Source organism: Toxotes jaculatrix, chromosome 17 (genome assembly GCF_017976425.1).
Source record: "Toxotes jaculatrix isolate fToxJac2 chromosome 17, fToxJac2.pri, whole genome shotgun sequence".
Taxonomy (NCBI): Eukaryota; Metazoa; Chordata; class Actinopteri; family Toxotidae; genus Toxotes; species Toxotes jaculatrix.
The window spans coordinates 3041539-3069533 of NC_054410.1; the positions used below are offsets into that span (position 1 = coordinate 3041539).

Consider the following 27995-nt stretch of genomic DNA (forward strand, 5'->3'; position numbering starts at 1 on the left):
GACTTAACGTTACCAAGGCAAGTCGAGTGAAGTATAAAGGGAATAACATGGTGCCCCAGTGGCTGTTTATGTTTACTTAAAGAACAGATTTGGAAGGGCGTTTTGCAAGCCATAACGGAATTTTCTTTGTGGTTACATTATTTTTTTTTGCACTTTAAGCATTTTATGTTAAGATTTACAAGGCCAGTGGCATGTAAATCTCATATTTCACTAATGTGCCAGTCTTACAAATGGAAAGGGGGCTTCACTTTGGAAACGTGAGCATTTCCCTGGTGCTCCTGCTGTTGCTGAAAGCGCTCATCGGATTCGGGACGTCGCAAGCTCAGGGCTCCGCCATCGGGAGGGAGCCGCAGTCCGCCGCCCGGGGTGCAGGTTCGACCTCGCTGGAAGATGGTGCAAGAGTCATGGAGCGGGGCTTGGAGAACGTAGGCGCCCCGGTCATAGGAGCAGACGTTACCGTGGAGGACGACGAGAACGCGTCGGCCGGGGATGCTGATGAATCATACGGAGAAAGTAACGGAAATGTCCGACCGACAAGGTAATTTTAAAAAAAGAAATTGTCAATTGTAACGGACAGCTAGCCGTTAGTCACCCATTATCGGACACTTTTAGTTTGACACTCGCGTTAAAGCATCCGCAAAAAGTGTGAGACCTCCTCAATGACGACTTAACAAAACGAAAGTTTGAAAAACCCCATTCAGTTCAATTTAAGTAACTAAAACGTCGCGATTAGCGGCTGTTTAGCTAGCTAACGTACAGTTTGTGGTTTGGACGTATTCCGAGTATTCCTCCGCCTTAGCACCGCACTCTAAACTTGTTGTGAATGCGTTGCTTGAGTCCGCTCTGCACATAACCCTTGTTTTAACGCGTATTTCCCCAGCTAATATCCCCATGTTCGTGATAAATCTTCGTGGAAGAAATGCTAAGCGGTACAGGAAACTGTCAGATCACAAAACAAGAAGAACACGGTGCTGTAGAGCGATTCTCACTTGGTGTCCGATAATGGGCGCAGAGTTCTGATCAAAGTTTGGATGGAAATGGTGAGAAGAGCAGACGTAGTAAAAACACCCATGTGCTTAACGACAGCTAGCCCCTTTCTTAGTTATTAATTGTGGTTATTGTGCACTCAAGCCGCCGTGTGCTGATAGAAGTGAAAGTCTTTAGAAAGTAGACTATACATTTCCGCTTTGCTCGGTGTGTCAGATGGAAATGCGTTTCAGTTCATCCATCGGAAAGTTTGTGCGTCCTGCGCACTGACAGAGGGGCTGGAACTGTGACCAAAGTCTCCACAGTGAAACTGAAACATGTCATGAACTGACATGTTGTTACTCGGGTTTCTTGGTAGTTGTATTGCCATTAACTAACTGTGAATTAACTAAATTTAAATACAGGTAACGTTAAAATCCTGTCTCCTGCTCTGTTGCTCAAGCGAATGGACTCTGCGGCAGTCGGTTCAGTTGAGTCCACAAGTTTATATGATAAATAAACACGTTTCTGTGTAACACAACTGTGATGTAATGTAGGACTACGGGTAGGACTACCTAATCACTTGACAACAGAGATACCGTCCTTTCACGGTCCACAGCTTATCTCCTTTTGTCAGCAGATAGGCTACTTATGAGCTGAGACTGAGTAAAGTTTAAATAGAGAAGGATCTGTTCATGTAATCAACCACTGTTTATTAGGAATTTAGCAGAAGTGAGAATGTTTGTTGTCATTTAAAGGTGTGACATTGTTGGCTGTGTTGCACTAGAGAAAAGACTGAACACTCAGTCTAAAGCGCTGCCCATCACATGTTGTGATGCTGCCTCAGCTCTGGGATCTGTTCCTGCTTAAGAAAGTTGTAGTTAGGTAGGGTTGTTTTGCTTAAGAGAAGCCTTATTGTGGTAGTGATGTAATTTGCAATTTACATGAACTGAAAGCAGTTGTTATAAATGAAAAGCAAACATTTAGTGCATTATCTGCTCACAATCTTTGAATACAATTGAAACATGTCAAGCAGAGTTTACATTTCATGGCATATTATCATGTAAAGGCATGACATTCTGCTGAGCCCCCCCAGTCAAAAGTTAACTGCTTTACACAGATCACAGGTTTACCAAACGTTGTTAGACCTGCTACTACTGCCCAAAGTGAGATGCAGTTCTTGGCGCAGTGGGTAGGGCATTGATTTTGTCTTCCTTGGTAAACAGTAGGTTTGACGCCCACCTTAGATTTTTGGCGCAGTGTGTTCTTCATGATGTTCCTTCCTTCTCCCTGCCATGTTATTCTTTTTTTTTTTTTTTTAAACCAAGATCATTACATGTACTTTTGACTGCGGTACAGCTTCTTGAATCATTCTTATTTCAGTGCCTTTCCCCGCTGAAGCATTTCAGGTCCCTCACTAAATTATTCTCTGTGTAGTCTCATAAACGTGTTGTCTACTTTCCAAGAGGGAGCCGGATCAAAGTCAGTCATAAAATTGAAAACACTGTTAGAGTCAAACCTCTTGAAGGTTTCTGGTGCCATTTCTCCACGTCTTGCCGTAATACTAAAACTTGCTGCAGCTGTACCTACCTGGTGGAAAAATGCTACTTGCTTCCCTATAGCCATCAACCTTTTTAATCTTAAGACTCTTTAAAGCTTTCTGACAATCCCCAAAGTGTCCTATATTAGTTTCTTTTTTTTTGTTTAGGATGCCATACCACCCCAGCTTCGTCAGAGTAGGGAGCTATGCAGACTGTGCAGTCAGCCCCACAGAGCTCAAGTTGAGAGGAATAGTTGTTGTTTTCCAACAATTGTGTGAGACAGAAAAAATGTTTTTACATGGTGTTAGAAGAATAAAATCTTGGTCACACCACTGCACAGACAGACAAGAAGTGGCTTACATATCACACCTAGTGCACCACCAAGGACACAAACTTATCAGGATGAAAGTGATGGTGAAATAACTCTGGTGTAAGAGCAACATATGGTTTAAGGACTTCGGGGGGGGGGGGGGGGGGGGGGGGGGGGGGGGGGGGGGTAGGCTTCTGTCTGTCATCTGCAGTACAGTGTAAAGAAGAAATCGAAAGTAATTAGCAGAGCAGCTTACTCTGATAGAAGCGGGCTATTCCCCTGCCAGGCACCTCAGCTGCTGAAGGAAAACTCCTGAGCGTTGATCCTGCTGCTGGTCACACCCTGCCATTGCTCACTTTCTGTGCCTGCATCTATTCCTATACAGTATATCTACCTTTGTCTGTCACTTTCTGCTGCATTTTCTCTTCTTTTCTCACTTCGTCACAGCCTGTATCTCCCACCTTATCGTTTCATTCTTCCTTTCTTCCACATTCAGTTTTTCTGGCACCACTTATTAGGTTTGAGTCATCTTGTATCAGTCACTTTCTGCGTATGTTTAGAATACATTAGTTTGCATAGTATTAAAAGTTTTAATGATTCCTTTTTTTTGTTTTGGCTTATTACCTGTAAAATATTATAGAATTATTGAGCTCACGAAAGGTCATGTTTGTGCTAATTGTGCGATTACCTAAATAATATTACTGTCTTATTTCTGCCACTTTTCAAAATGCTGCCACACAGGACAGGAATTTACACACCATTATAACAACAGTTACACTGATATGTAGAAGTCAGCAAGATAAAGAATTAACAGAGTAGCTTGTAGAGGCAGATACAAGAATGAACAGGTGAATTATTCATAAAAAAGCCTCTGTGTAAAACAACAACAAAGCTGTATAAAAGATTACACCGATTTTTCTGAAATTATAAAATGATGAACTCGAAGAGGGTGTTTTGTTTTTCTAGTGTCAAAACACTGAGACCTGCGATCACAACCAGTCTGTCTCTCTCTGTATCTGTCCCATTGTTGCATTTATTCTCTTTGTCTCTCACTCTTGTATTCATTCTTTCTCTCATCTTACACTTTCTCCCTCCCTCATGCTCTCCCTTACCTTCCCATGTACACATCACTTTTTAATGCCCCCCCTTGAGTATATACTCTACTCCATTATCTGTTTCCATCCGTCTGTCAGGAGTATTGTTGTTGAACTTTAGAAGTGTTACAAGAAATTAAACATGATTTAGGTGTGATTCATGTAAAATGGGCCAATTTAAACATGACGTGCCGCAAACAAAGAACATAATGTGTCGATAATAAAAAAATTTAACATCATTTAAACAAGTAATGACTGTAAACTTGGACTTTAATACAGGGTAAAGGGAACTCAGCTGTGACTAAGTGTGGAAACAGTAAACTTGAATACTTTTTGTGGAGCAATTGTCTCTACAACCAGCATTAATTAGGTCAGCCTTTTAAAAACATATCACCACGTTCTTTTGTGACCTTACTTAGGCTGTTTACCGAGTTGAACAGACCAGGTCCTGTGATAAGAAGTGCCACCCTGTGACAATAGCAATGCTAACACACCCTTGGTCATTTTGGATAGAGAGAGAACTTTATATATAAAAGGAACTTTTGTGTCCTTATATATACATAAAAGTAACTTAGGCAGACTTGAAGTAACTTTAGCGCTTTGTGTCAGACCCTGGATCTGGTTTTTAAGTAAATGGACCTCCAGTTCAACCCTTTTACTTTCTTCCAAATTAGATTTTGGAGGGAGCACTTCAAACACAGATTCTTGAAAACAGACAGCTTGAAAACCAGTCTATGCTCAGATGTCAAAATTTTTTTGGTTTCTGTCAGTTGCAATTGTTTTTTCTTTATTTTTTTTCCTTATTTTTTTATTCCCGTTCCCTCCTCCACCCCTGTATCCTGTAATCTATAAATATTCTAGATGTTAGCTTTGATCCGTCCTTCAGTTTGGGACGTGAGCTGCTGTCATGTCGGCTGATGGCTGTCACCTCACTTTTAACGCTGCCATCTATACGTTACAGACGCCGCTCTGGAGACTTGGTGTTTACATCTGTCTCAGTGCATGTGTGTTTGTGTGTACATGTGTGTGTGTGAATCATGCATGTGACGGCGCTGGCAGGTTTGATGTCTCCGCCAGCGAGTGCTCCGTCGGGGCCTCCAGCACCTTAGGGAGCACTTGGAGGTGAGAGGAGAGAGGACAGCAGCTTTGTTTGAACCTGCCACCCCACCGCCACTCACCCCCCGCCCTTTGTCAACCTCCCCCCCCACACCATCAGGGCCCTGTAGGGGCAACAGCTCTTCTGGGCCGACCTGCTCGCCGGCTGGCTCCCACCAGCCTACTGCTTAGCAACAGCCAATCGGCCAAGCCGGGGACTTGTCGGCCAATTGCGTCGGAGAGACGGGCTAGTGCTCAGAATTTGAGTTGGCCGCATGGGTCTTGCTATAGTTAGGTAAAGGAGGAGGAGGAGGAGATTTTTTTTTCTTTTTTTTCGGGAGGGGAGAGATCATTTCCTTGTTTTTTTTTTCCCCCCCTTACTTTGTTTCAGCAGTGTGCTCTCTGTAACCAGGGAGATGTTGTGGGCTTTATTAATAGAAACTGTCCCCAAAATAACAGGTCAAGATGAAGTTGATTGAACTCCCTCTGGGAAGTTTTAACTGAGCACTTGAAACCTAGTTCTTTAAACTCAGTCTGTGTACAGTGAATGTTTTGCATTAGAGAGGTCTGAACTCTAGCTACCAAACTCAGTGTCACTTCAAACAAGCTTATATAATCTCTTTTAACCTATTTTATCCTCTTTGTCTTTTCCTTATGTAAGCACGCTTTTGTCCATGTCTGGTGCTTTTTTTTTCGGTCTTATTCAACAGTTTCTTAATTTCTTTCTCTCTGTAATAACATAAAAGTTTATTCTTTAGTATAAAGAAGTTGCTGAAAAATTGACCAGCAGTTTGTGATGTTTGGATGTGATGACCTTTAGTGACTTTCTCTGCACTTGATGAATGCTGTCTGGGTTATAGAAGAGGTTATGGCTCATTCGGACGTTTGCAGGTTGTTTCATAACCATGTGTAGTGACAGAAATAGTAACTAGTTCTACATAAATGTGGTTGTTAAACAGTACGGTTTTGAATTTGATTATCAGTAGGTGTGAATTTATTAGGTCGGTGGCTATTTTGGTAAGTCGGCAGGACCCATCCTGCAGCACTGCAGTATGGGTGGGGCAGAGGCAAAAAGGTGGGATACTCTCAGAGAGGGAGAGACGAAGGGAGGGGAGGTTGAAAACAAGGAGTTAGCTGGTAGTTAGTAGGACCATGCTGACTTGTTTTCACTCTGGATGGATCCTCACTGCTTAGCAACAACAAATCAGATCCTTGGATCAGAGCTGCAGTCCAGCCAATCAGCTGTCAGGAGTGTGGCGCCATAGAGTTTGGATTTTACCACATGTGAGATGATATGGGTTGGAGAGGAGAGCGCGCTTAACGCAGGAGGAGAGAGAGGGTGATGGCAACGCTTCTAAATGATGTGTGTGTGTATGTGTGTGTTTCTTATGCGTGTTTTTGTTTTGTTTTTTTGGACGCATGTGAGGTCAGCTTTAAAGCAGATTGCATGTCACAGGTCTGTCACTCAGGTCCACATCAGTCAGCCTTCAGCTGCCGTGACAGACATACAACAATCACTTGTGTATTTAACAGGTTCAGAGGACAGTTATATAAACCTTCAAGTCACATTAAGCTGTGTTTAGGTGCAGGAGTTATGTCATCTGAGATTATTAATGTCTCTTTAGGCTTACTGGCACATTACTGCCATGTCAATCACCAGTGTGACACCCTACAGGTGAAATTTTCTTCTTTAACTTGGACATTTAATCCAACCTTATTGTGTTTGTTTATTTTCTGCATTGTTTGGCACATGGGAGCATATTCATATTTGCTTTAGCCTTAAAATATCCTGCACTGAATAATGGGATTGCCACAACTGAAAGTCTTAGAGCGCTCTGAAAGATTTTAAAACTTGTTTTTGTTCTCACTGCAGCCAGGTTACTATTACTAGTATCATGTTTATTCACACGTTTGTGATAAAACCGTACTTAAACCTTCCCCATTTTGTGCCATTTCTGTGGCATTATGTCTTAAAAATGTGCACAGTTTAAGGGAATGCACTTGACTCTCTCCTCCTGGTGCAGCTGGTGGTGCTGGGTGCGGCCCAGCTCAGAGCTGCATCCATAACTTTCTCCCCACGTGCTCCCCATGCTCTCATATTTTTGTGCCTGCCTCTCTGTGGCTGCACGGCAGGCTGAGTGGCAGCTGCGTGGCAGCAGAACTCCACACTCCAGCGTGCATCCAGGCTGCTCGCTGTTGCATGGTTACAGGCCGTTCTGGCCTGCCATTGGCTCAGAGTCTGCAGAGCCGCTTGCGCATTGGCTAAGTGAGGAGAAAAACAGTGCTTCCATTGGCTGTGGGGAAGTGTCACGCCATTGCGATTGGTCCAGCTCAGTGGCTCCCGCTCCCTGGAGACTCGGCCTGTGTAAACATCCTGGTTGCTTCTTTCAATGGAGTGTGTTTACCAGCCGCTCGGTTTTGCCGGTGTGTGCAGACTGAGGCTGAGAGTCTCGGAGGAGCGGAGAGTCTGGTGAGAGCGAGGCTAATTGGCTCCCTGCTCCGCCATACGCTTTGTGATTGAAGAAGCACTCTGCACTATTATGACACTTTGACAGCATTACAGGCGAGGACGCTAACAACCCTGGGTCTTGGCAGCCGCAATACTCTCCCTCTTTCTTCCTCTTCATTCGCTATTCCAACGTCTTTTTCAGCTTCTCCGCCGCCTGCATCTGCCACAGTCGGCGGCAGCAGCCCCACAGGCTACATGTTATCCCTTTGGTGACGAGCAGAGCACTGGTGTCTCGGGGCTCAGACGTGGAAAATAAATTGCCTCGAGTTCTAAATGATGCAGTAGGGCTGTTTGTTTTGTTTGAGTTGTTTTTATTGATCGGTTTAGTACTATTTTTGTAGCTACTCCTTCTTCCTCTGCTCCACTGCTCATTTTCTCCATTACCATCACGATACCTAAGTTGTACAGTCAAGTGCCCTCCCCCACCCTTACCCCCACTACACCCCCACTACACCCCCAGCCCTCTCTCCTCCTCCTTATCCTTTATCTGGAGTACAAAGAGTCCACAAAAGCCTTTGATCTCCCTTTCAAAATGAAATTCTTCTATCTCTTGTTCACCCTCTTACCATCTCTGAAGTTGAACTCAATGCTCTCAGTGACTTCTTCCTCACTTCTACATTCGCAGCATGACTTGGAGGGGGCGGGGCCGGCCAAGTGAAGGCCGCCAAAGCTTCCACCCTCTCAGAGAGCCGCCTGCTTAGCAACAACCAATCAGCCTAATATTTTTGGCAGGGTCTTGCAGCCAATCGAGAGGGTGAGAGCGGGCTTTAGCGCTCTGTTTTTATTGGTGGCTGAGAGGAAAAACAATGTTTTTCTTAGTACTCTACACTTCAGTGCTAGTGGCGAAGCTGATAATGCTTAGAGCAGATTTGGGGAGATAATCTTGGCTTTGATGGGGCTGAAAGACACATGGCTCATTACTGTTAAGTGATCCTATTTGCATTTTTATGCAAAACTTCCAGTTCCAGTTGAGCTGGAACAGCGAGCTTGTCCAGAGCAGCAAGTGTAACTCCCTGGGAATGTGTCGTTGAGTGTGGTGAAACATAAGAGAAACTTTCCTGAAATTGATTTGCACCCTCTGAAACAATCCATTTCTTAGTTGTCCTAAGGCTTAAACATCCTTGAACATGCTCTTTCCCCTTCATGACTGAAGTGTGTTCAATAGGTGAAATCAATAAGGGATTACAGCTTGTCAGTAGAAATTCACCTGCTCAGTCTAAATGATGGATACTGCAGTTGATGCTAATAATAAATACACTCAGTTTAGTTGACAGCTGTCACAGTGCGCATAAATAAAAAAGATGGATGATGCTGAGGACACATTTTCTCTGTTTCCTCATTTTTCTTTTCAGTCTGAGCTGGGAAAGTGAACCAGTGTAACACTTTCTCCTCCCTCAGCAACTGCTGTCTAGTTGCCCTCGAGGGAGGCAGTTAAAACCCCATATGCCCCAGTGGCCAACAGAGGGAAGCTGCTTGGGTCCCAGCTGTGTGGATGTGAGGCGGTGGGTGCTCAGAGATGGCGTGTGTGCTCAGCAGACCCTTGCCGGTTAAATAAAGCTAAAAGCCCCATTGACAGCATCTCCTCTAGACAGATACAAATCAATAGTCAGGAGGTGGCCCCTGCCAGAGCTCAGGACATGACTGACAAGCAATGCGGCAGAAGCGCTCCGAGTTAGGCGAAGGGTGGGGCTGGACGTCTTGATTCACTGAAGTCAGTTAGACTGTTTTTAGCCTGGAGTTACTAGACGAAAGAGAGAAGAAATGTTAACAGTTCTTGCTGTGTGGGCACATAAAGGGGAATAAAAGAGGGATAAAAGGGAAATAAAACTCATTTGGGAATTTGTACTGTGATTCTGATGGGGGGGAAAAAAAACCCTCGAACAAGTTAACATTTAAGGTAGAGCTACAGAAATAATTGGGAAGGGAAAAAAAAAAACAAATTTAAAAATCCATCTCCGCAGTAATTTATAAATCTTTTCTTAGTGGTAAAGCCCACTGGTGCTGTGAGAAATCTATAGCCCATACATCATCCAAGGGAAAACACTGTCACCCCCTGCATCTTATTTTCCTCTCCATCTTATTTTTAGCCTCGCGCCTTTTCTCGGCCAGCGATGCCTCTGAATGAAAGACCTGGAAAATGTGTCAACTTTTTGTTGCTGTAACTGTATTCAGCATTTGAATATTTTTTGTCTTTCTTTTACTGCACCAAATCCAATCAGAGTTTTGCCAGTGATGGTCAAGCAACTTCCGTGTTATTCAACAGCCACAAGACAGGGCTCCTTAAACTCATCTCTGATCTCTGAACGTGAAATTATACAGGGTTTGGTTGTTTTCTTGACAGTTCTGATATGGTATTTCTCTGAGCTGTCATCGTGGGCAGTCAAACCAGTGTTCATGAAGACGAATTTTGTGCCAATGTTGAGTGAGTCCAGAAGAAAGCCAAGACTAATCAGAAATGTCAGTGAATGAATTCATCCACTCTGAATAAAAGGCAGCCTTTGTTGACACATAAAACATCCATTTGAGGTTTTACATGTAAATTAGCCTAATTTTATGGCAGTAATAACAGTTTTAAGCCTGAGAAAAGTAACCATGTTAAATCCCCCTGTGTGCTCTAACACTCTCTGTGACCATCTGTTTCAGAGCACCACCAGTGTGTTCACCCACACCTGAAGCGCAACTGACTCTTGTGTCTTTTCTGAAAAAAGCTGAAAATTGTGAGCAGATAAAACAGTGTTATGTGCCGTGAGTGATTAAGCATAGTTTATTAATCCAGTTCATTGATCAGCTTTGTAGCTCTATGTTGCTTCATACAGCGTTTCAGCCGTTTTCATGGGGTTTGCAGAATCAATGCACAAGGTGTATTTTTGATGGATTCCTGGTTTGCTTCACTAACAACTCCAAATTCATGATCTCACATGTTCATGTTGTTTTTTTTTCTGGAAATAAGTCACTGTGTGGGACTTACGCGTGGGATCTCTGGTCAGGTTTTAATAATCCTCGAGTCTGGTCCCATCTTTTATCAACATGCCACCCAAACTAGCTGACAGGGCGGGTTTTGTCATGGCACAGGTGTGCTGTTGGCTGCAGTTGGAGGTCACCCTGATTTCCAAACAAGGACAGACTAGAGAGGGAAAGACAACATCTGCACCACTAAAGTTCTTTGCCCTTTATTGTCTTGTCTGTGATGGCATTCGACTAAAACCCCAACTGGGAAGACAGCGTTAAAGGACAGCACTGATGTAAGCTGGTTGTTGAACTCTTTGTTTTCCGCCCACAGGTCTCTTGTAATCATCAGTACCCTGGATGGACGGATCTCTGCTCTGGATCCTCACAACCAGGGCAGGAAGCAGTGGGATCTAGATGTCGGCTCAGGGTGCCTGGTGTCCTCCAGCCTCAGCAAACCTGAGGTAAACCAACATTTATTTATTCATTTGAATGGGGAAAAATAAGAAAAGCTACCTACCCTAACAAATAAAGATAAATGATCCAGATCAGTAAACTGGTGATATAATCAGCCTTTCACTATTATTCAGACAAAGTCTAACAAGACCAGCCTAACCTGATAAATACAGCCACTTAAACAAGCTAAACACACATGGTTCAGCTGATTAACATCTACCAGTAGATGAAAAAGTCAGTTTCATTTCAATTGACGTGTCAGTGGGAGGTTAAGGATGCAGTCTCGCTTCTGTCTTTGCCTCAAAACAAACACTGTCCCTCCAGGATTTCTCTCTGTAGACAGCAACACTAATAATTGAACTTGGTGCACTTTGAACAGCCAACCAAGAGTTGCTGTTGCATACGTTTATTTCATGCACACACATACACAATACATACCAGACATACTATACACCCCCACATAAATCTGAGAGTATCTGTTTCGCCTGGAGGATTAGCCTCTTTGTTGACTGCAGTGGTTTACACAGCGAGACCCTCGTGTGTACATGCATACAGAGGCTTAACCGCCCACACCGACATGCTGAAAGTGAAGTGTAGCCCAGAGGAAGACCAGAGCGCTGCTCTCCGAAATACATACTAGAGGCGTGCTCGTGCTTTGCTTTGATGTGGACTCGCTCTGTGTGAGTTTTGCCTCAGAGAAAAAGCCTCTGATGCTAACAAGGGTCTGGATGGCTGCTGAGATCAGTTTAATGTTAGTCTGCCTTAGTGAGGAGGATACAAGTGAATGAACTCTGGCTCTGTCGCATTAATACATCTCTGCTTTATACGTGTGGTATAACAATGAAATCAATCTACAGCCAGTTCATGAGGTTTAATATCTTTTGACAGCCAGGGTTATGGTTATGTGCTTTAGTAAGGAGTATAAAAAAAAGTGTATAAAATGAAAGCACAAAATCAGCGGTTTACATTGATCTTCAACAATCCAAATATAGCAGGGTTTTTGGTTACTCACAGAAGAATCCCATTCAAGTATTTTAAAACCTCCCGTATTAGTGGGTGAAGTGGCTCTCAAGTATCTGCTATTCAGCCTGAAAAGTCTGAAGGTTTTCATCCCAGCTAAACACTACAGCAGCTGAGTTCACTGATTAGCAAACCTACAATTAGAAGGAGGGAACTAATCACTGAAATCAGCTGCTCGGTGGCACGTGGTTGAGAACTGCTGTGGTTGAGATTCAGAAAATCTGATTTTTTTTTCCTTCGGGGTCCTCAGAGGTTATGATGTAGAAACCCCCTAAAGGTTCCTCAAAGCACTCAAAGTTTATACAGTGGTATATCCTCTCCTCTGGCTGCATCAAAATCCACATTTGACCTTGAATATAAAGTTGCACCCCACTATGCTGAATTACAAGATGTCACACTTGCTATATGGATCCTGCAGTTTTGGTGATTTGTGCCTGCCTTCATCTGAAGTATTACATGATTCTCATGTTTTTCTAAGTTCACAGAAAACTGACATGTCAAAGTGATTGAGATGTCAAAGTGTGTTTTTTTTCCCCCAAATATCAGTTTGTTTTCTTGTACTTGTACTTCTTGTATTTAATGTTGTGTTTGTTTGTTTGGTGTTTTTTTTTTTGTTTTGTTTTTTACCTGTTCTTTTCAATCAGAAGAACCTAAACACAAGGAAATAAATTAAAAAAAATAGATAGATCTGTATAACAGAGAGTAGTGTTATGTCATGAAATTTCACGCTTTAGTAAAAATAATTTCTCAATTTAAAATGACTTAAGTAATGACTGACTTTAAGTAAGTGTCAATATTAAGTATATAGTATTTGAAGATAAAGTAAACAAACCAAAAATTTGTTGAGAAACTGTTTTTCTTCCTTAAAATAAGTTTGATAAATTTTGGTTGGAGACAATTTATCAAAATTAAAATCTTAGTATAATATTTAATAGATTAAAATACTGTGGTACTTCATTACAGTATCAAAGCGTTTCTATTTGAATACTTTCCACAGCTGCTTTAGAGTCTCTGAGGGCCACTGCATGTTTACATCTGCGTGTGTTGACTTCACATAAAGTGTCAAGAAAATCATAGACAGACACACATGTGTCATCCTCCAGTGTGCTCATGTTGTGACAGAGGATGCTGATTGTGTGTGTGTGTGTGTGTGTTTTTGTGTTTGTGTTTGTGTGTTGGATTCCCTCTGTCTGTGTGTTTTCACCTGTTGGCTTTCATTTGGCTGACAGAGCGGAACGAGGAGAGATGCCTGTCAGCTCTGAACCCAGTGACTTTCTGTGACGTCATTTGTTATTATCCCTGGAGTGTGTGTGTGTGTGTGTTTTATGCTCATGTATTTTATGTAAGTTTAAATCCAGCCTTGCCCTCTCTACCCTCAGTAACCTGGGATGCCTGTCTGCTGTGTGTGGATGTCTGGGTGGGTGGGGGAGTCTGCTGCTACTGTCTCCTACCACCACCACTACCCTTACACCACCTCCCGAGCGCTTAGCAACAGTTTCATTGGTGCTTGCTGGGTCCCTGAGACACCAGTCTGCTCGGTGATTAGAGGCTAGGGGGGTCTGCCGCCATGCCATTGGCTGGCCTCGGCATGCCGGGGAGGAAGCAGCCAGTCACCTGCTGCATCCTGCGGAGTGTGTGTCTTTTTTCTTTCTTTCTTTTTTTTTGTGAAATGAGGGACAGAAGAGCCACAAACAGCCATGTCTGCAGAAAAAGAAGCCATCACTTCAAAAAGCCAAGAGTTGCTCGGGGGGTGTTTGGAGGGGGGGTGAAGGGTGTGTGTGTGTGTGGAGTGGGGGGGTTAGATGGAGGGAGTCAGTGCCAACATGGAGTGAGTCATGCACAGGGGGTGGGGTTAAAGGGATGAAGAAGAGGGGGGAGGTTGGGTGATTAGTGAGGTGAGGTAATGCCTTGAACCAGAGATGATGTCATCACATAATAGACAATACACTTGTGCTCACTCACACACTTGCATACCTCTGCTGGCGTGCGGCGTGAATGAATGAGGATGAGAGACATTGATTGATCACCATTGATCGCCTCGCGGTGACTAATGTGCCAAGCAATAATTCTTCTACTGTTGCGAAGGAAATGAAAAAAGGCCGGATGGGCTTTTTTTTTTTCTTGTAGGTGCTCTGATTTCATTTTGATTGTCGTTTCATGTTTTGTTTTGTTATAGTCAAACCACCGGCGTGCTCTCTCTCACTTTCTCTCCCTCTCTCTCTCTCCTTCTGTCTGCATCCCTCTCTCTCTCTCTCTCTCTCTCTCTCTCTCTCTCTCTCTCTCTCTCTCACACACTGTCTGCCGCCTTTAAGTGGAGCAGTAGCCTTGTGGGCCAACAGTGGCACATTAGCAGTGGGTGAGAGCTGACTCTGTTTGACAGGATCGCTGGTGCATCTGCAGCAACGCACACACAAACATTGGTGCACACCAACACAACACTGTCCGACCTCCCCCTCCGCTCCCTCTCAACCAAACCCCCCTCCCCCGCTACATTTCCCCAGGGTAGAATACAACATACATGATTAGAAACACCAAATAATTATCAAGTGCTCCAGCTCGTTTTGATTACTTATGAAGAACACCTTCAAAATTGTGTATAAAAAATAATAATATAAATGCAAAAATCTTAAAGATGTTATAATAAAGATGAACTAATAATGATCAGTGCACATTATATCAAATTACAAAACAAAATATATTTACCTACAGTCAGACCTTACAAGGAAGTCTGGATGCTCTGGTGCAGTAGAGCAATGCAGCGTTCACTGCAGCCAACACAGGAATATCTCAAAGTAAGTGAATGACATGGCTCTCAGACTGATAATGGATATTTCTGTTGGAGAAGGGGCATGTGCGCATTCAAAAAAGGGAAGAGGGTAAGACTTAAATGAGTCTGATTTATAGGTCGTAAAATATTAATAGGCCCATGAAATTCATAGCAGAAGAGACACAGGGAGAAGGAAAACATTTGTGCTGAGAAGTCAGTTTTTGAATCATTTAGAATATTTTTTTAAGTTATGGGTTCTTCTGAAATATTTATTTTATTATTCTACAAAAGTTAAAAATGCAAAATCTAAGCCCTTGCTTTTGAATATATTTCAAGATTTAATAAAGATATGAAAGTTAACAGAAGATCCTTTAAAAAAAAAAAAATCAAAACAAAACAGAGACCAGGGTAAACAAAGACCACTTTATACAAACAGAAAAGACAAAGACATAAAACAACTGAGTGGGGGTGGGCTGTCGAATATATATTCATACACATTTCATCAACAGATACCTTTTAATTTGCTTTGATTTTTTTTTTTCATCTTTTTTCATGTTTTTTTCAAATTTTGAATAACCTCATTCTGATTAGCATAACAGATTTCCAGCTGAGAGAAATACATTTTTTTAGTTGTAGATAAAACATAAATTCTATAAACCTCAGAACGTGGATATTCTTAAGACTTAAAGTGGTAAATACACCCAGCAGACGGAGAGTATATCAGGGCTAATGGGAGAGTAATAACATGTATGTAACATAATGTTCTGCAGGTCCGTTGCCAAAAGTCATAAAAGTGACGCTGCCAGGTCAATTGAATTGAATTTTAGTTCATCTAAACCACATTTAAAACAAAGAGATTAGCATTAGATTTATGTTTATGGAGTGTGAATGAAGTGACAAAGCTGATACCAAATATTTAACCACTTTGTGTTTTTTAAATTTACAGCAAAGCCTCAAGTTTTGTCCTATGGAAACCTCACAGTTATCATCTTGGAAAGTTAAAGTTTTAAAAGTAACATAAAACAAAACAAACCTATTGTGTGATATGATGACTTTAGATGGGAATTGTATTATCTTCTGGGCAGGAGTGGCCTGGAGGGATGTTTATTTATTTATTTTACTTACTTCCAAGGGGAAGGCCATGAAAAAGTTCTACATAAATGCACCTTAAAACTCTTAAATAATTTTTTGACTGCTTCTGTTTGTTTTATTTTTCTCAGTTTGTCCTCTCTGCTTGCTGATGTAGAGTTTTGTAGGACAACACTGTTGATCAGTCAGCGTGGAATGGAACCGTGTCTGTATGTGTGTCTGTGCACATGGACAAGATCAGCAAGAAGAGCAGCTGAGAGAAGAGATCTAGGCTAACTGGTGTTAGAACACCGGGCCGGATCACAGACATGGATTAAGGCATCAGGAGCAGGATGACTCATCCACAGCTCTGAGAAGTTCCCCTCTGCTGTAAACCTCTTTGCGCCCCCTCAGCCACACCAGCATAGTGTGATGTGATGGTCAGATTGTTAACCCCTCCTCCTTTCACTTGCTAAATTTATCCTGGTCTTGTCTCCAAGCCATCCACCCCCCCCCCCCCCCCCCCCCTCTCTAAAAAGATGACATCACCTCTGCCTCTGGCTATGCTCTCTAGTAAATCTTTGTGCCATTGCTCCCTCCTGGTATTTTTAAATCTACCACAAAGGTACTAAACTGACTTTTTTCGAGTCTGATAAGATTAGATTTCCCCAACAAGGTGACTGAATGTTCACAGGTTCACGATGTGTCTGTCCCTTTTGGAAATGTCCATCAGCAAAATAAGGAATCTCTAATTAGTGCTGTGTCACTGATCAGTTTGTTTGTCACAACTCTGACATTCAGATAAACTGATTTTTGATTACAGTGTTTGCATAATGATGACTGGAGTGCTGGAAGAAATTAATTGTCCTGACACCCCCTGCTGAGCTGAAGCTATGAAGGTTAAATCAGGATTAGGCTCAAGTTTTTGCAATGATGTCATCCTCCTGTTCCCCTACAGTGAGCACCTGATAACACACACACACACGCAGGAACATACACACATTATCCACAGTTGCACACTTTTATAAAGATCCAGGTTAATTACTTGGGCTCTTAGTTGTGTAATGGTCCCAAGCCTGTGGATTGAGTCCAAGTGTGTGGGGGCTAACGCTGTTCCTGAGTGGGCGGATGTGTGTCGGCCAGTGTTGTCCGTGTGGGCAAGTGTTTTTGTGTTTGAACGATTGTCTGTCTGAGCTGAAAAGGACTTTTCAAACTGTAATAGATATTCCAGGAGGGTTGATGGGTTTTAAAAGCTGTTGCATCAGACAGAAATAATAAAATAGTTGTATTACAGTAAAGGTAGGACATGGTTTATGCAGCAGTGGCAACAGCACCTCTCTTACTGTTCTGTGTATCTGGGGCTCGTTTAGACAACCTTAGCAGGGGGAGCCCAGCTGTGGTACAGCATCATCATCTGTATTCAGATCCTTGGCTTTCTGGCTTTCAAACTGAGGTTAACATTAGGTAGGACAGCAAAAAGATTAATGCAACATTTAGTGCAAAATGACCAAATTCATTTCATAGCTTTTTGTAATCGGGTATGCGTAGGGCTACAACTAATGATTATTTTCATTATCAATTAATTTGCCAGTTATTTTCCTCAGAAAATGTTGAAATTTGTCCGTCCCAGTGTCTCACATTCCAAGATGACATCTCGTTGCTTCTCCAACTAATTTAACATCAACTTGTGATAGTTAGACAGTGAAAGACTGAAACAAACCACAATAAAACCAATCTGGTCTTTCCTGCAGGTATTTGGCAATAAGATGGTCATCCCTTCACTGGACGGTGCCTTGTTCCAATGGAACCGGGACAGAGAGAGTATGGAGGCAGTGCCTTTCAGTGTGGAGTCCTTGCTGGAGTCGTCCTACCGTATCGGAGAGGACACAGTCCTGGTCGGGGGCAAATCCCTTACTACCTATGGCCTGGGGGCCTATAGTGGCAAGGTCAGTGAAATCATTCCAACATGATAGTATGATAATAAATGTAATAAATTCGTTTTTTCTCTGTTCTAACTAGAGACAGAATCAAATAACTCACACCAGTTGGTTTTGAAAGAAGTCAGGAAAACATCAGCCTGTCCTAACTACACGAACACAGTAGAATAACCCACTTTGTAACTTGTCCCGCTGTTTGCTTCAGCTTCGGTACATCTGCTCTGCGGTGGGCTGCAGTCGCTGGGGGGATAATGAGATGGAGTCCGAAGACATGCTCCTGCTGCAGAGGACTCAGAAGACTGTGCGAGCCATCAGGCCCCGATCGGGGATGGAGAAGTGAGTTTTATTCAATCACTCAGTGTGTCGTTGTCAGTCAGTCAGCCTGAGTCAAGAAGCAGCTGCTGTATCTTGTGTGGTTTTTCAGAAAGGGTCACAGTCACCCAGCTGACTTTGAGTCAGTGGTTTTAAATAATTATTAATTATTAATACGGATGCTGCACTTCATCAACTTCCTCATATATTGCATATGGACTCTGAAAAAGAAGTTTCATGATTTATCCATTTGTTATTGTCAGTGTCCTTGGCTCTCCCTTAGCAGGCAGAGTAAATCTGTAATTGTATTATGCAGACCTATGTTAAATAAATATTGTTTTTGTTTACATCTGGAGTCAGCAGATTTAAAATTCAGTGAGTAATAAATAATTCATTTATTAAACAAAATAAAGCTCAACAATTCTCATTAGTTTACTTTTTATTAAGTTAACCCCTAATTGTGATAATCAGTTATAAAACTACTTTGAAAGTCGTTGTTTCAGTTGTGTGTTATCTCTCTTGTTACAAGGTGGAACTTCAGTGTTGGAAACTTTGAGCTGAAGCTTGTTCCCGAGTCGCAGTCTGCAATGAACTTCCTGGAGGGAGAAATGGCAAACGGCGATGGCTGGAAGGAGAGTCAGCGGGTCATCGCTGATGAACCAAATGAGAGGGAGCAGACAGAGAAGCAGCAAAACCCGGCCCAGAATCTGGACCTTGTCATCAAGGTGTCAGTTCCTGATTGGAAGGTCATGGCCTTCAGCACCAAGCCTGATGGGCAGTTGGTTTGGGAGCGTCAGGTGAGATGTTATGAACCTTTCAAGCTAAATTTGCCGTTGTTTTATACTGAGCATGTTTAGAGTGGTTTATTTGAACTTTCACACTTCCCAACGCTCTGCCTGGAGATCGTTAAAGTATGTCAGCTCATTCTGTCACCTGCATTGTGTAGTTCTGCACACCCATCGCTTCAGCCTGGCTGGTGGGCGGTGGTAAAGTCACACCTATCAGCCTGTTTGATGACACTGCCTACAGCAACCAGTCAGAAACTGATGAGGAGGATGATGAAGATGATCCGGAGAAGGCCAGAGGAGCTGCAGAGTCTAGTGTGTACTTAGGTAAATTTATTTGTGGCAGCGTTCATTCCTAATGTCTAGGTGCAGGAACCATTAAATCTCGTGCATGTATAACTCTTAATTGCCCTCATTCATCAGGGATGTTCCAGGGACAGCTCTACCTCCAGTCCTCAGTGAGGATCACTGAAAAGTTTCCCTCCAAAGCTATCGGGTCGGAGAAGAATATAATTCCACTACCTACTGTCAAATGGAAGCCTCTAATCCGTAAGTCCACAACTCGCTGTGTCTAATCACCACAGGGACTGAGTTTATGAGGGCGTATACACTCAAGGCACAGTGACCGAAGACTGACCTCGTTGTTGTCGTTTTAACCACAAAGTGAAACTGTGTCCCCAAAAAAATATTTGAAGTCATGTGGACACTGTGTCTCCCTCTGTTCCTAAATCCTCAAAGCTTTTTCCATCTTTATTCCCCTAAATAAATGCCCACTCTGAGATTGTTATTCCATATTGATTCGTCTTTCTGCTGAGATCAAATAACTTACTCATCTCGTCCTTGACGCAGATTCCCCATCCCGGACACCAGCCCTGGTCGGCTCTGATGAATTTGACAAGTGTCTAAATAATGACAAGTTCTCCCATGAAGAATACAGTAATGGAGCCCTGTCCATCCTTCAGTATCCATATGGTAAGAAGCTGATACTGGACGTAGGTTGTAAAAGACCAAAATAAAGTCTGATATACATGCAGGCATCTAGAATGTACAGCGATGTTAAGCAAATTGGCTGAGAAGGACGAAGGGAACAAAACTCCACTAACGGATTTCTTTGTTTCGTCCTCGTAGACAATGGCTACTACTTCCCCTACAGCAAGCGTTACCGGGAGAAACGTGACAGTGCTGTAAGCGTGATAAATGTAAATGGGGCGGGGGCTGAAAGTCGCAGGAGAAAGGACCCCGTGCTGCTGCTGCCTTGGTGGAAGGAGATCCTCGGAACCATCTTCTTCTGCATTGCCGCTACCACCTACATCGTCCGCAAGTTTTTCCACCCTCCTGCCCCTGTAGCCTATGTGAGGGTAAGACTTCATATTTTTAAATATGAGTCTCTTTGTTGATAAAAAGTAAATTTCACACTAGGTATGGAATTCTATATTTTTAAAGCAAGAGATAAACAACACTTCTTCAGAGACCGTGTTCAGGTGTTTCTTAGAAACAGACCTAACCTGCCACGGAAGTTAAGCTTTTTTTTTTTTTTGTTAAATAAAGAACTGAGCAATATCTAAAATTTGCTCAACGTATCTTTGATGTCCTCCTTCTGTCCTTCAAAGCAACGGAAAGAGTCGGAGACACAGTGCCAGACCGACAGCAAGTTTGACCTTGAGGTTGTGGAGTCCAAAGAGCCGGTTACCATGGAGACCCGTTCCAACGAATACGTGTCCAGGTACATCATTAACACACTGTGAAGCTGAGGCAGAATATGCTCCACGTAAAATGATATTGTCCTGACTCAGGAGAACTTTACATAACACTACTACTGTGCTGGGAGTTGTTATCCACTTGAAAGTCACATGCGAGTCTCACTCTTTCAAGGTGTAGCTACAGATTCAGCGCTGTTACCATGGTGACCACTGGTCTTCCAGCCTGCCTTGATAGGACAAGGCAGCGACGGGAGATATGAGCCGTAGTAGTGCATGATTGGATAGCTCAGCTGTTTGGCATCAAATGAAAATGACCTTGGCACCCGGAGACCCCACCCTACCCAGCAGCATCTGCCACAGGGTCGGAGTGTCACTTTACATCACTGTCAGCAGATTGTCAGAAGTTTGTTTGTCATTTTGGACATCCAAAATATGATCAGCAGCCATAATTTATGGGCTGCCACTGACCTCCTGTAGTCTGATCGATGAGACTTTGCACATTTACATTCGTGAGCTAAATAATGTGGCTGCATCCACCCAAACACAAGCAGAAATCTGATTAAACTGCAGGTTTTTTTTCTCAGGGTGTCATCGCGTGCACATTCTCTGCTTTTGATCCACCCTAAAATGACAAACACCCCGCCCATCCCTTTCCTTTAACTCTGCTACTGCTGCTGCTGCAATCCATGCAAAGTGCTTTTGCTAGATGAACTTTCTTTAAATAAAAGTGGTGGCTGTTGCAGCAGCAGCTGCGGCAGGCATGAGTCAGGATCATTAGGATGGAGATAGAGATCAGGAAACTAGGCCTGAATCACATGTGCCCACACATTTCCTAATAAGACAGCCTTCAATCCCCTGAGGAGCCGGAGCAGAGAAGCTTTGACAGGGTGTAAAAGACAGTGAATTGAGGCAGAGTTTTATGTTGTCTCTCTGAGCAGCAAACTGAATGGTTGCACTTCTTTAAGTCAGCTTAGAATAAAGGAGAACTTCCTAATGATGGTTTATGGAGCCACTCAAAATGGAAAAAATGGGATTACACCTAACAGGTCCTGTGTGATTGAGTTACAGCTAGCAGAAGATATATGTCTACTTGAAATACTACTATATACAACAAATTAATATGAAATTGTTTTAACTTTAAAATAGGCCATGTATGCCCTAAAATCACCTTGCCAGAGAGAGTTTTTTTTCTATATATTTGTTTTTGCTGTTATTAAGTAACTTTGAAGTAGAGTTTGCCACAGAGACATATAAGAGTTTTTCTGGCAGCACAATATTAAATGTGGGATTTTCTGGTGGTAATTCCTACTCTGGTTCTCATCTTTTACCACTTCATACACCTTCCTGATTACAGTGGATTGTTGGATTCCTGATCTTCCTGGTCCTGGACGTAGGCGACAACACACTTGTCACACACAGCTCCTTTCTACTGCCGAGTGCAGTGTGATTCATCTTTGCATAATCACAACCAAAGTGTCTCTCCCCAGGTATTTGACTGACTTTGAGCCAGTGCAGTGCCTCGGCCGTGGGGGGTTCGGCGTCGTGTTTGAAGCCCGCAACAAAGTGGACGACTGCAACTACGCCATCAAAAGAATCCGTCTGCCCAACAGGTAGCACCTCTCACTGGTCAAACCACAGACTTCCTTGCTGGAGGCCATTGCCTCTTCCTTTATCTCAGTTTTCTTTAAAGCTGTTAAACTGAGTTATGTAAGCAGCGTCTTACTTGTCTCAATGCAGAAAACCACATGGAGTCATAACTGACATTTTGGAACAAATGCTAGTCATGCATTTATATTTGTACTGACAAGCATGGAAATTTATTGTTCAGCTGCAGCGACTGCATTTATTTTCATTTTCGGCCCGTTGTTGACTGGAGCGCCACGCTGCATAACAAACTAGTCTGTTAATTATTTTTATGCCCGGTGTTTTTGTTGAAGCGCTTATTAAGCCCTTGGTGTATCAAAGCCAGCTTCATTTTATGTCATTACAGTCCGTTAGTGTAATGGAACAAATCCCGATGTTTTTGTAGAACATTCATACATGCATTTGGTTAACAACGAATCAAGTGAATAAGAACATAAAACATAAAGAATAATAAGAGCAAAGGAATTAATCAGAGTTGTGTGTTCAGACCTTTAATTCCTGAAAAATCAGACAACCAACTTCTGGAAAACAACTGTCAAACTTGCTGTGAATATAAATCAAAGCCTAAAGCAACTTTTTTTTTTCCATCATTCAGGGAGCTGGCCCGTGAGAAGGTGATGCGAGAGGTGAAGGCTCTGGCCAAGCTGGAGCACCCTGGGATTATCCGCTACTTCAACGCCTGGCAGGAGAGCCCCCCTGAGGGCTGGCAGGAGGAGATGGACAAGCGATGGCTGAAAGATGCCAGGTGAGACTGGGCTTTTAAACCTGTTACCCTATGCTGCTCAGCAGGTCGAACATGGCAGTAAGTCTGCGAGGGGTCTGGTTTCCTGCGATGGCCTCTGTGCAAAGAAATCTAAGCCTCTGCCTGGGAAAATAATGACGTGAAATAATCGCATTTGATTTTTTTCATCAGTCACATGAATCTCATTCTCAAGATTTTACATCATTTCCACTCTCACTTGAACACATCATGTCCCACTTGTCTGTGTCATGTAATATGTTACCTATTTTCATCTGTGTTTATTACACATTTGTCTGTGCTTAATTATTTGTAATATTATGATGTAGTTGAATGTTATGTATGGTAATTATACCAGTAAGTCTGGCAGCAACAATTCTCTTTTTTTTTTCTCTCTCAGTACCACTGACTGGCCAATGAGCTTCCTCGACCACATGGAGGCGCTGTCAGTTAAAGTTCCAGTGTCCAGCTCTGTTTCACCTGTCTCTGGGCCTGAAGGAGATGTTCTGGAGGCCTCCGCTGATTCACGTGCCCTCCTCTCCAGCAGCGCCAGTGGTGCTGTAGGTTTTGGTGTCGATGACGGAGACCTATCGTTCCACCCGCTCCTGGGCCACGACAGCCTGATGTCTGAGAGGGACAGCCAGGCTGACCCCGACGCCTCAGACACCCCCCATTCCTTTGAGCTGTGTCCCCCACGCGGCCCCAGCGACTGTACCTCCTCTTCCTTTGACATAGTGTTCGAGGACTCGGGCTGCGACCGAGATGCAGAGGCAGACACAGACTCGGCCTCTGGTGCAGCCAGTCCTGGCACGCTGACGGAGAAGAACAGCTCGTCTTCCTCGCACACCAGACGACAGGAATCTGTCCCGCCGTCTTCTTCTTCTCCCCCCCGGCCAACCTCACTTACCTTGGCTCTCCCCACATCTCCTCCAACCCAGCGAGTCCAGCCTTCTCCCAAGGTCAGTCAGTCATTCACTCATACAGTGGTTATGTTCTTTTTTCTTTTTCTTTTTTTTTTCCAGTAACAACCAAAGTGAAATATTTCTTTTGAGTGTCAAATATAAATCGTCATGAACTCAAACTGTCTTCTCCCATTTCCAGGTGTACCTGTACATCCAGATGCAGCTCTGTCGGAAGGAGAACCTGAAGGACTGGATGGCTCAGCGCTGCCTCCCGGAGCAGAGGGAGCACAACCAGTGTCTGGATATCTTCCTCCAGATTGCAGAGGCTGTCGACTTCCTGCACAGCAAGGGGCTCATGCACAGGGATCTCAAGGTGAACATGCACACATGCATACCCTCCACTATATTGTATCTTATACTGAAGCAGTGAATGTAAAGAAAGGCAGATGTACCCACTAACATTTAGCTAAATCTGCTTTAAAACATGGCAAACACTGTTAAAAATGTACCTCTTACTCCCAAAGTGCCAAGCTGTCTGGTTTTGGTTTGATCACTACATGTGTGATTTACTGTGCTTGTGAATGAGACGTGTCAGCTGGTGCATGTATTATTAAGGCTTGTTGCCTTTCTTGTATTTGATGAGTGAAACATCTTACATTAACCGCCACCGTCCGTCCTCCAGCCCTCCAACATCTTCTTCACCATGGACGACGTGGTGAAGGTGGGAGACTTTGGCCTGGTCACGGCCATGGACCAGGAGGAGGACGATGACGAGCCAAGCGCCCTGACGCCCGCTCCGCTCCTTACCCGACACACGGGCCAGGTCGGCACTAAGCTCTACATGAGCCCAGAGCAGGTGAGGAGACATAGGGACCAACTAATTTTTAGGATAAACATTAACAGGAGAGATTTCACTTAAAATAACTGAGTGTGCAATTTTTTTGTCAAGTCTCTGACTCCGTCCTTTTCCTTTTTGTCCTGGCAGCTTTCCGGAAACTCATACTCTCACAAAGTGGACATTTACTCTCTGGGTCTGATCCTGTTTGAGCTCCTGTATCCTTTCAGGACCCAGATGGAGAGAGTGAGGGTGAGTCAGCAAACTCATGGCCACATAAACATGTCTTAATTTTACTTCTTTTTCTCTCTTTCATTTACTTCCCAAAAGGATTGTTCTACTGAAATATACTACCCCGACACTCGGCTTTTAAACCTGCCAAGCACATGATTATTATAGTCAATGTAGACAAAATTTGTGTGTTTTCCTCTTTACAACATACACTGTTTTCTGTGTAAGATACAAATAGGCATGTGATGCACTGAATAAAAAAAATTGCTGTGTAAGCAAAGCAAAAGATATAAAAGGGAGGTGGGGAGTGAATAAAGATTCATCAAACAGTAGCAGGATTATATACGTGTTTTGAGAATTAATTTGTGTAAGTAATATTTACCCAACCTGAATTATTAACAAAGACACAGGCTATTATATTTTTCAGATTAAAAACTGACAGGTCGCCACCAAAACTGTTAGTTTAAATTAAAATGATATGCTCTAATTTTTGGCTTCAGTAAGAATCCACGCTGCTGCTCTTTGTGTAAGCTGGACGAGGGAGGGACTTTGTAATGAGGCAGTTTATCTTTCTTTTGTTCACTTAATCATTCTGTTTTGACTGAAAATTCTGTTGGGGAAACTTTAATACATAATGGTTATTGCCATTTGAATGATTGTCAGTTTAAATAGAAGATTTTCTTTCCCCTTGTGTGATCGACCAGGGCGTCTTTGTCTCAGTAACAAAGGGCCTGATTAGCCATTTGCACAGCTCCACTCACAGGTGTTTACATCTTTTTTTTTTCCAGACACTGACAGAGGTGAGAGTGCTGCGCTTCCCAGAGGTTTTCTCCAAAAACAACGCTCAGGAGGTGAGTGGCCTGCTGCTGCCACCTAGTGGCAGCAAACCCAAACTATATGTAAACCAAGAAAAGAAATCTATTTTTGTTTCTTCTGAGAACAAATTTGAGGAAATGAAAAAAGAGGAACACAACAAGAGCACGGAGAGTTTGTCCTCATATTGTAGTCACAGATTCAAATGAGCAGTCACCAATGTAATCCACTTGGTGAGTTAAACCTGTTTAGCTAATCCAATTAGGAGCCGTATCTGGATTATTTTACTCCCAAATCAACAGAAAATAAAGTTAAATATGGAAATATCAGCATTTTACACAAAGTAAAATGTAAATAGCTTCATTATTACCTCAGACAGTTGGATATAAATAATTTGTTAGAATTCATTTGTTTCCATCGTCCCATTAGAATAAAATTATCCATATGTTCAAATAGTAAATCAGATTTGTTTTTTAGCACCACACCCGGCACTGGGCCACTGTTTGGTGTTGGGCTGGTTGCATTATGTTGTTTACCTGTTTACTCTGTAATGAGATGAGCATAATCCCACAGCATAATCTGTGATTCTCCAACACTGGAAATACCCTCGCCCTGTTATCCCAGTATCTCACGTTACTAGCTGTATGCTGTTCTGTTCTAGGACGTCCTGTACACTGTGTCTGTGTGTGTCTGTGTATTAGGGGGGTGAATATGTGACTGTGTGTTTATGTGTACCATCTGTGTATGCATATGTCTGTATGTGGCTTCATGGGTTACTATATTTTTCCATTATCTGAGCTGTGTATTTAAAGCAGTTTAGTGTTTGTGTTTATAATTAGTCCTGGGTCTGCTGTGTCACATGAGCCTTAAGAAAAGCTAATAAGTTGAATTAATGGTTGACAGTGTTAGCGGTAGCATTACTGTATCATGACTGTTGTCAAAGACACTCACTGTGCTGTCTGTTTTCTCTCTGTGTGTAGCTGAGTATGGTGCGCAGCATGCTGTCGTTGAGCCCCAGCGAGCGTCCCGAGGCAGCTGAGATCACAGGGACTCCCCTCTTCCAGGAGCTGGAGCTGCCTTGCCGACTGGCTGTGAGGCAGCGCTCCCGCACCTACAGCGCCTCGTCCATGGGCCGTCCCTCACGTCAGACATCGACTAACTGAAGATCCCATGTGGCAATGTAGAACCCCCGTCCCACATTCCCCCTGTTCCCCCTGTCATCCCCCCTGCTGGTCTGCTGTCCAAAAGAAACACCTCAGCCCCCTGCCATCACACACTGCCTCTGACAGAATCACTTTAGAAGCCAAGTACGACAAATGTGCGGGAAGTTATCTCAGTGGCTTTAGACAGAGTCCTGCACAGTTACCGTCCTTGGTGAATACACATGCCGTTGCATATTCGCACACTATTGTACTACTCAAATTCCCAATTTTAATCACACTTACAAGTGAAAGAATATTTTTAAAGTGACAGCCGTTCTGTTATGGTCACGACCAGACTTGGCTCAAGTGGTACTTGTAAATAATTCTTAGTTGTTGTTTTAAATGGCTCTGAGTACCAGATGGGCAGTGTTCGCTGCAGCCGGTCAGCTCAGCAGAGATGAAACTATCATCACAGAACATTATACCTAACTGATTCTGAAATATTTACTTGTGATTGTCTTAGACGACAGGCATTCTCCTCACTGACGTGGCAAACATCATCTGGTACTCGGAGATAATTGACAGACATGATAAGAGCTATTTTAGATATAATTTGATTCTGGTCTGGTCACAACACGCTCTCTTGCTCTCAACATTCAGCCAGTGTTCACTCACTCACGCTACACCTCAGGTATCAAAACCAAGAGGAAACTCCAAAGGGGCCTTTGATGCTTGATCATCCAACCTACTAGTGACTAGTACTGATCACTGGTATGAGCACTAACTGGTGTTCTGACACCCAATATGCCTGATTTGGGAGACCAAAAAAGACCATCTTTTTTTCCTATGTGGTTTTTTTTATGAGAGAAGGTGATGTATTGTGTAGAGAAGAGTTTATGAATCCAGTTCATCAGATGTGATTTGCCTTTAGAAAGGGGCCCGCGGCTCCCTCTGGATGAATGCTGAGCCTCTGGCTCGTGTGGTTTTTGCATGTATCTGATAGAAAAGTGAAGGGGTGAGTGTGACTTTGTTATCTTAAAGCCAGTACTTGGACACAGTTTTTCTGTGTGTAAATTTACACAATGACTCCGAGGTGCTCAATCATTTTCCAACACCTCCTCTTTGCTCTCTGTAGATAAATGAAGGGAGAAACCTGTTTATATCTTTTTCTTTGTTAACTCAG

At 43.1% G+C, this 27995-nt stretch overlaps 1 protein-coding gene across 1 annotated transcript; it reads left to right on the forward strand.

Annotated features, from left to right (window-relative positions):
* The first annotated feature begins 54 nt into the window (after positions 1–54).
* eif2ak3 (eukaryotic translation initiation factor 2-alpha kinase 3) lies at positions 55–27968 on the forward strand. Its single transcript, XM_041060891.1, has 18 exons — positions 55–538; positions 10796–10925; positions 17524–17718; positions 17915–18045; positions 18551–18818; positions 18968–19133; positions 19230–19355; positions 19656–19778; positions 19935–20164; positions 20417–20529; positions 21994–22116; positions 22746–22895; positions 23290–23848; positions 23991–24164; positions 24474–24647; positions 24777–24878; positions 25646–25708; positions 26651–27968. The coding sequence occupies exons 1-18, from the start codon at positions 231–233 to the stop codon at positions 26831–26833; spliced, it is 3318 nt and encodes a 1105-aa protein (XP_040916825.1). The 5' UTR covers positions 55–230; the 3' UTR covers positions 26834–27968.
* Positions 27969–27995: the final 27 nt, after the last annotated feature.

What these genes read in the sequence shown, in the direction of transcription:
- eif2ak3 (XM_041060891.1), top strand. Translation starts at nt 231, where the DNA reads ATGGAAAGGGGGCTTCACTTTGGAAACGTGAGCATTTCCCTGGTGCTC. An exon ending in AGTTGGTTTGGGAGCGTCAG is followed by an intron (nt 18,819 to 18,967) that starts GTGAGATGTTAT and finishes TGCATTGTGTAG; the next exon opens with TTCTGCACACCCATCGCTTC. An exon ending in AGAATCCGTCTGCCCAACAG is followed by an intron (nt 22,117 to 22,745) that starts GTAGCACCTCTC and finishes TCCATCATTCAG; the next exon opens with GGAGCTGGCCCGTGAGAAGG.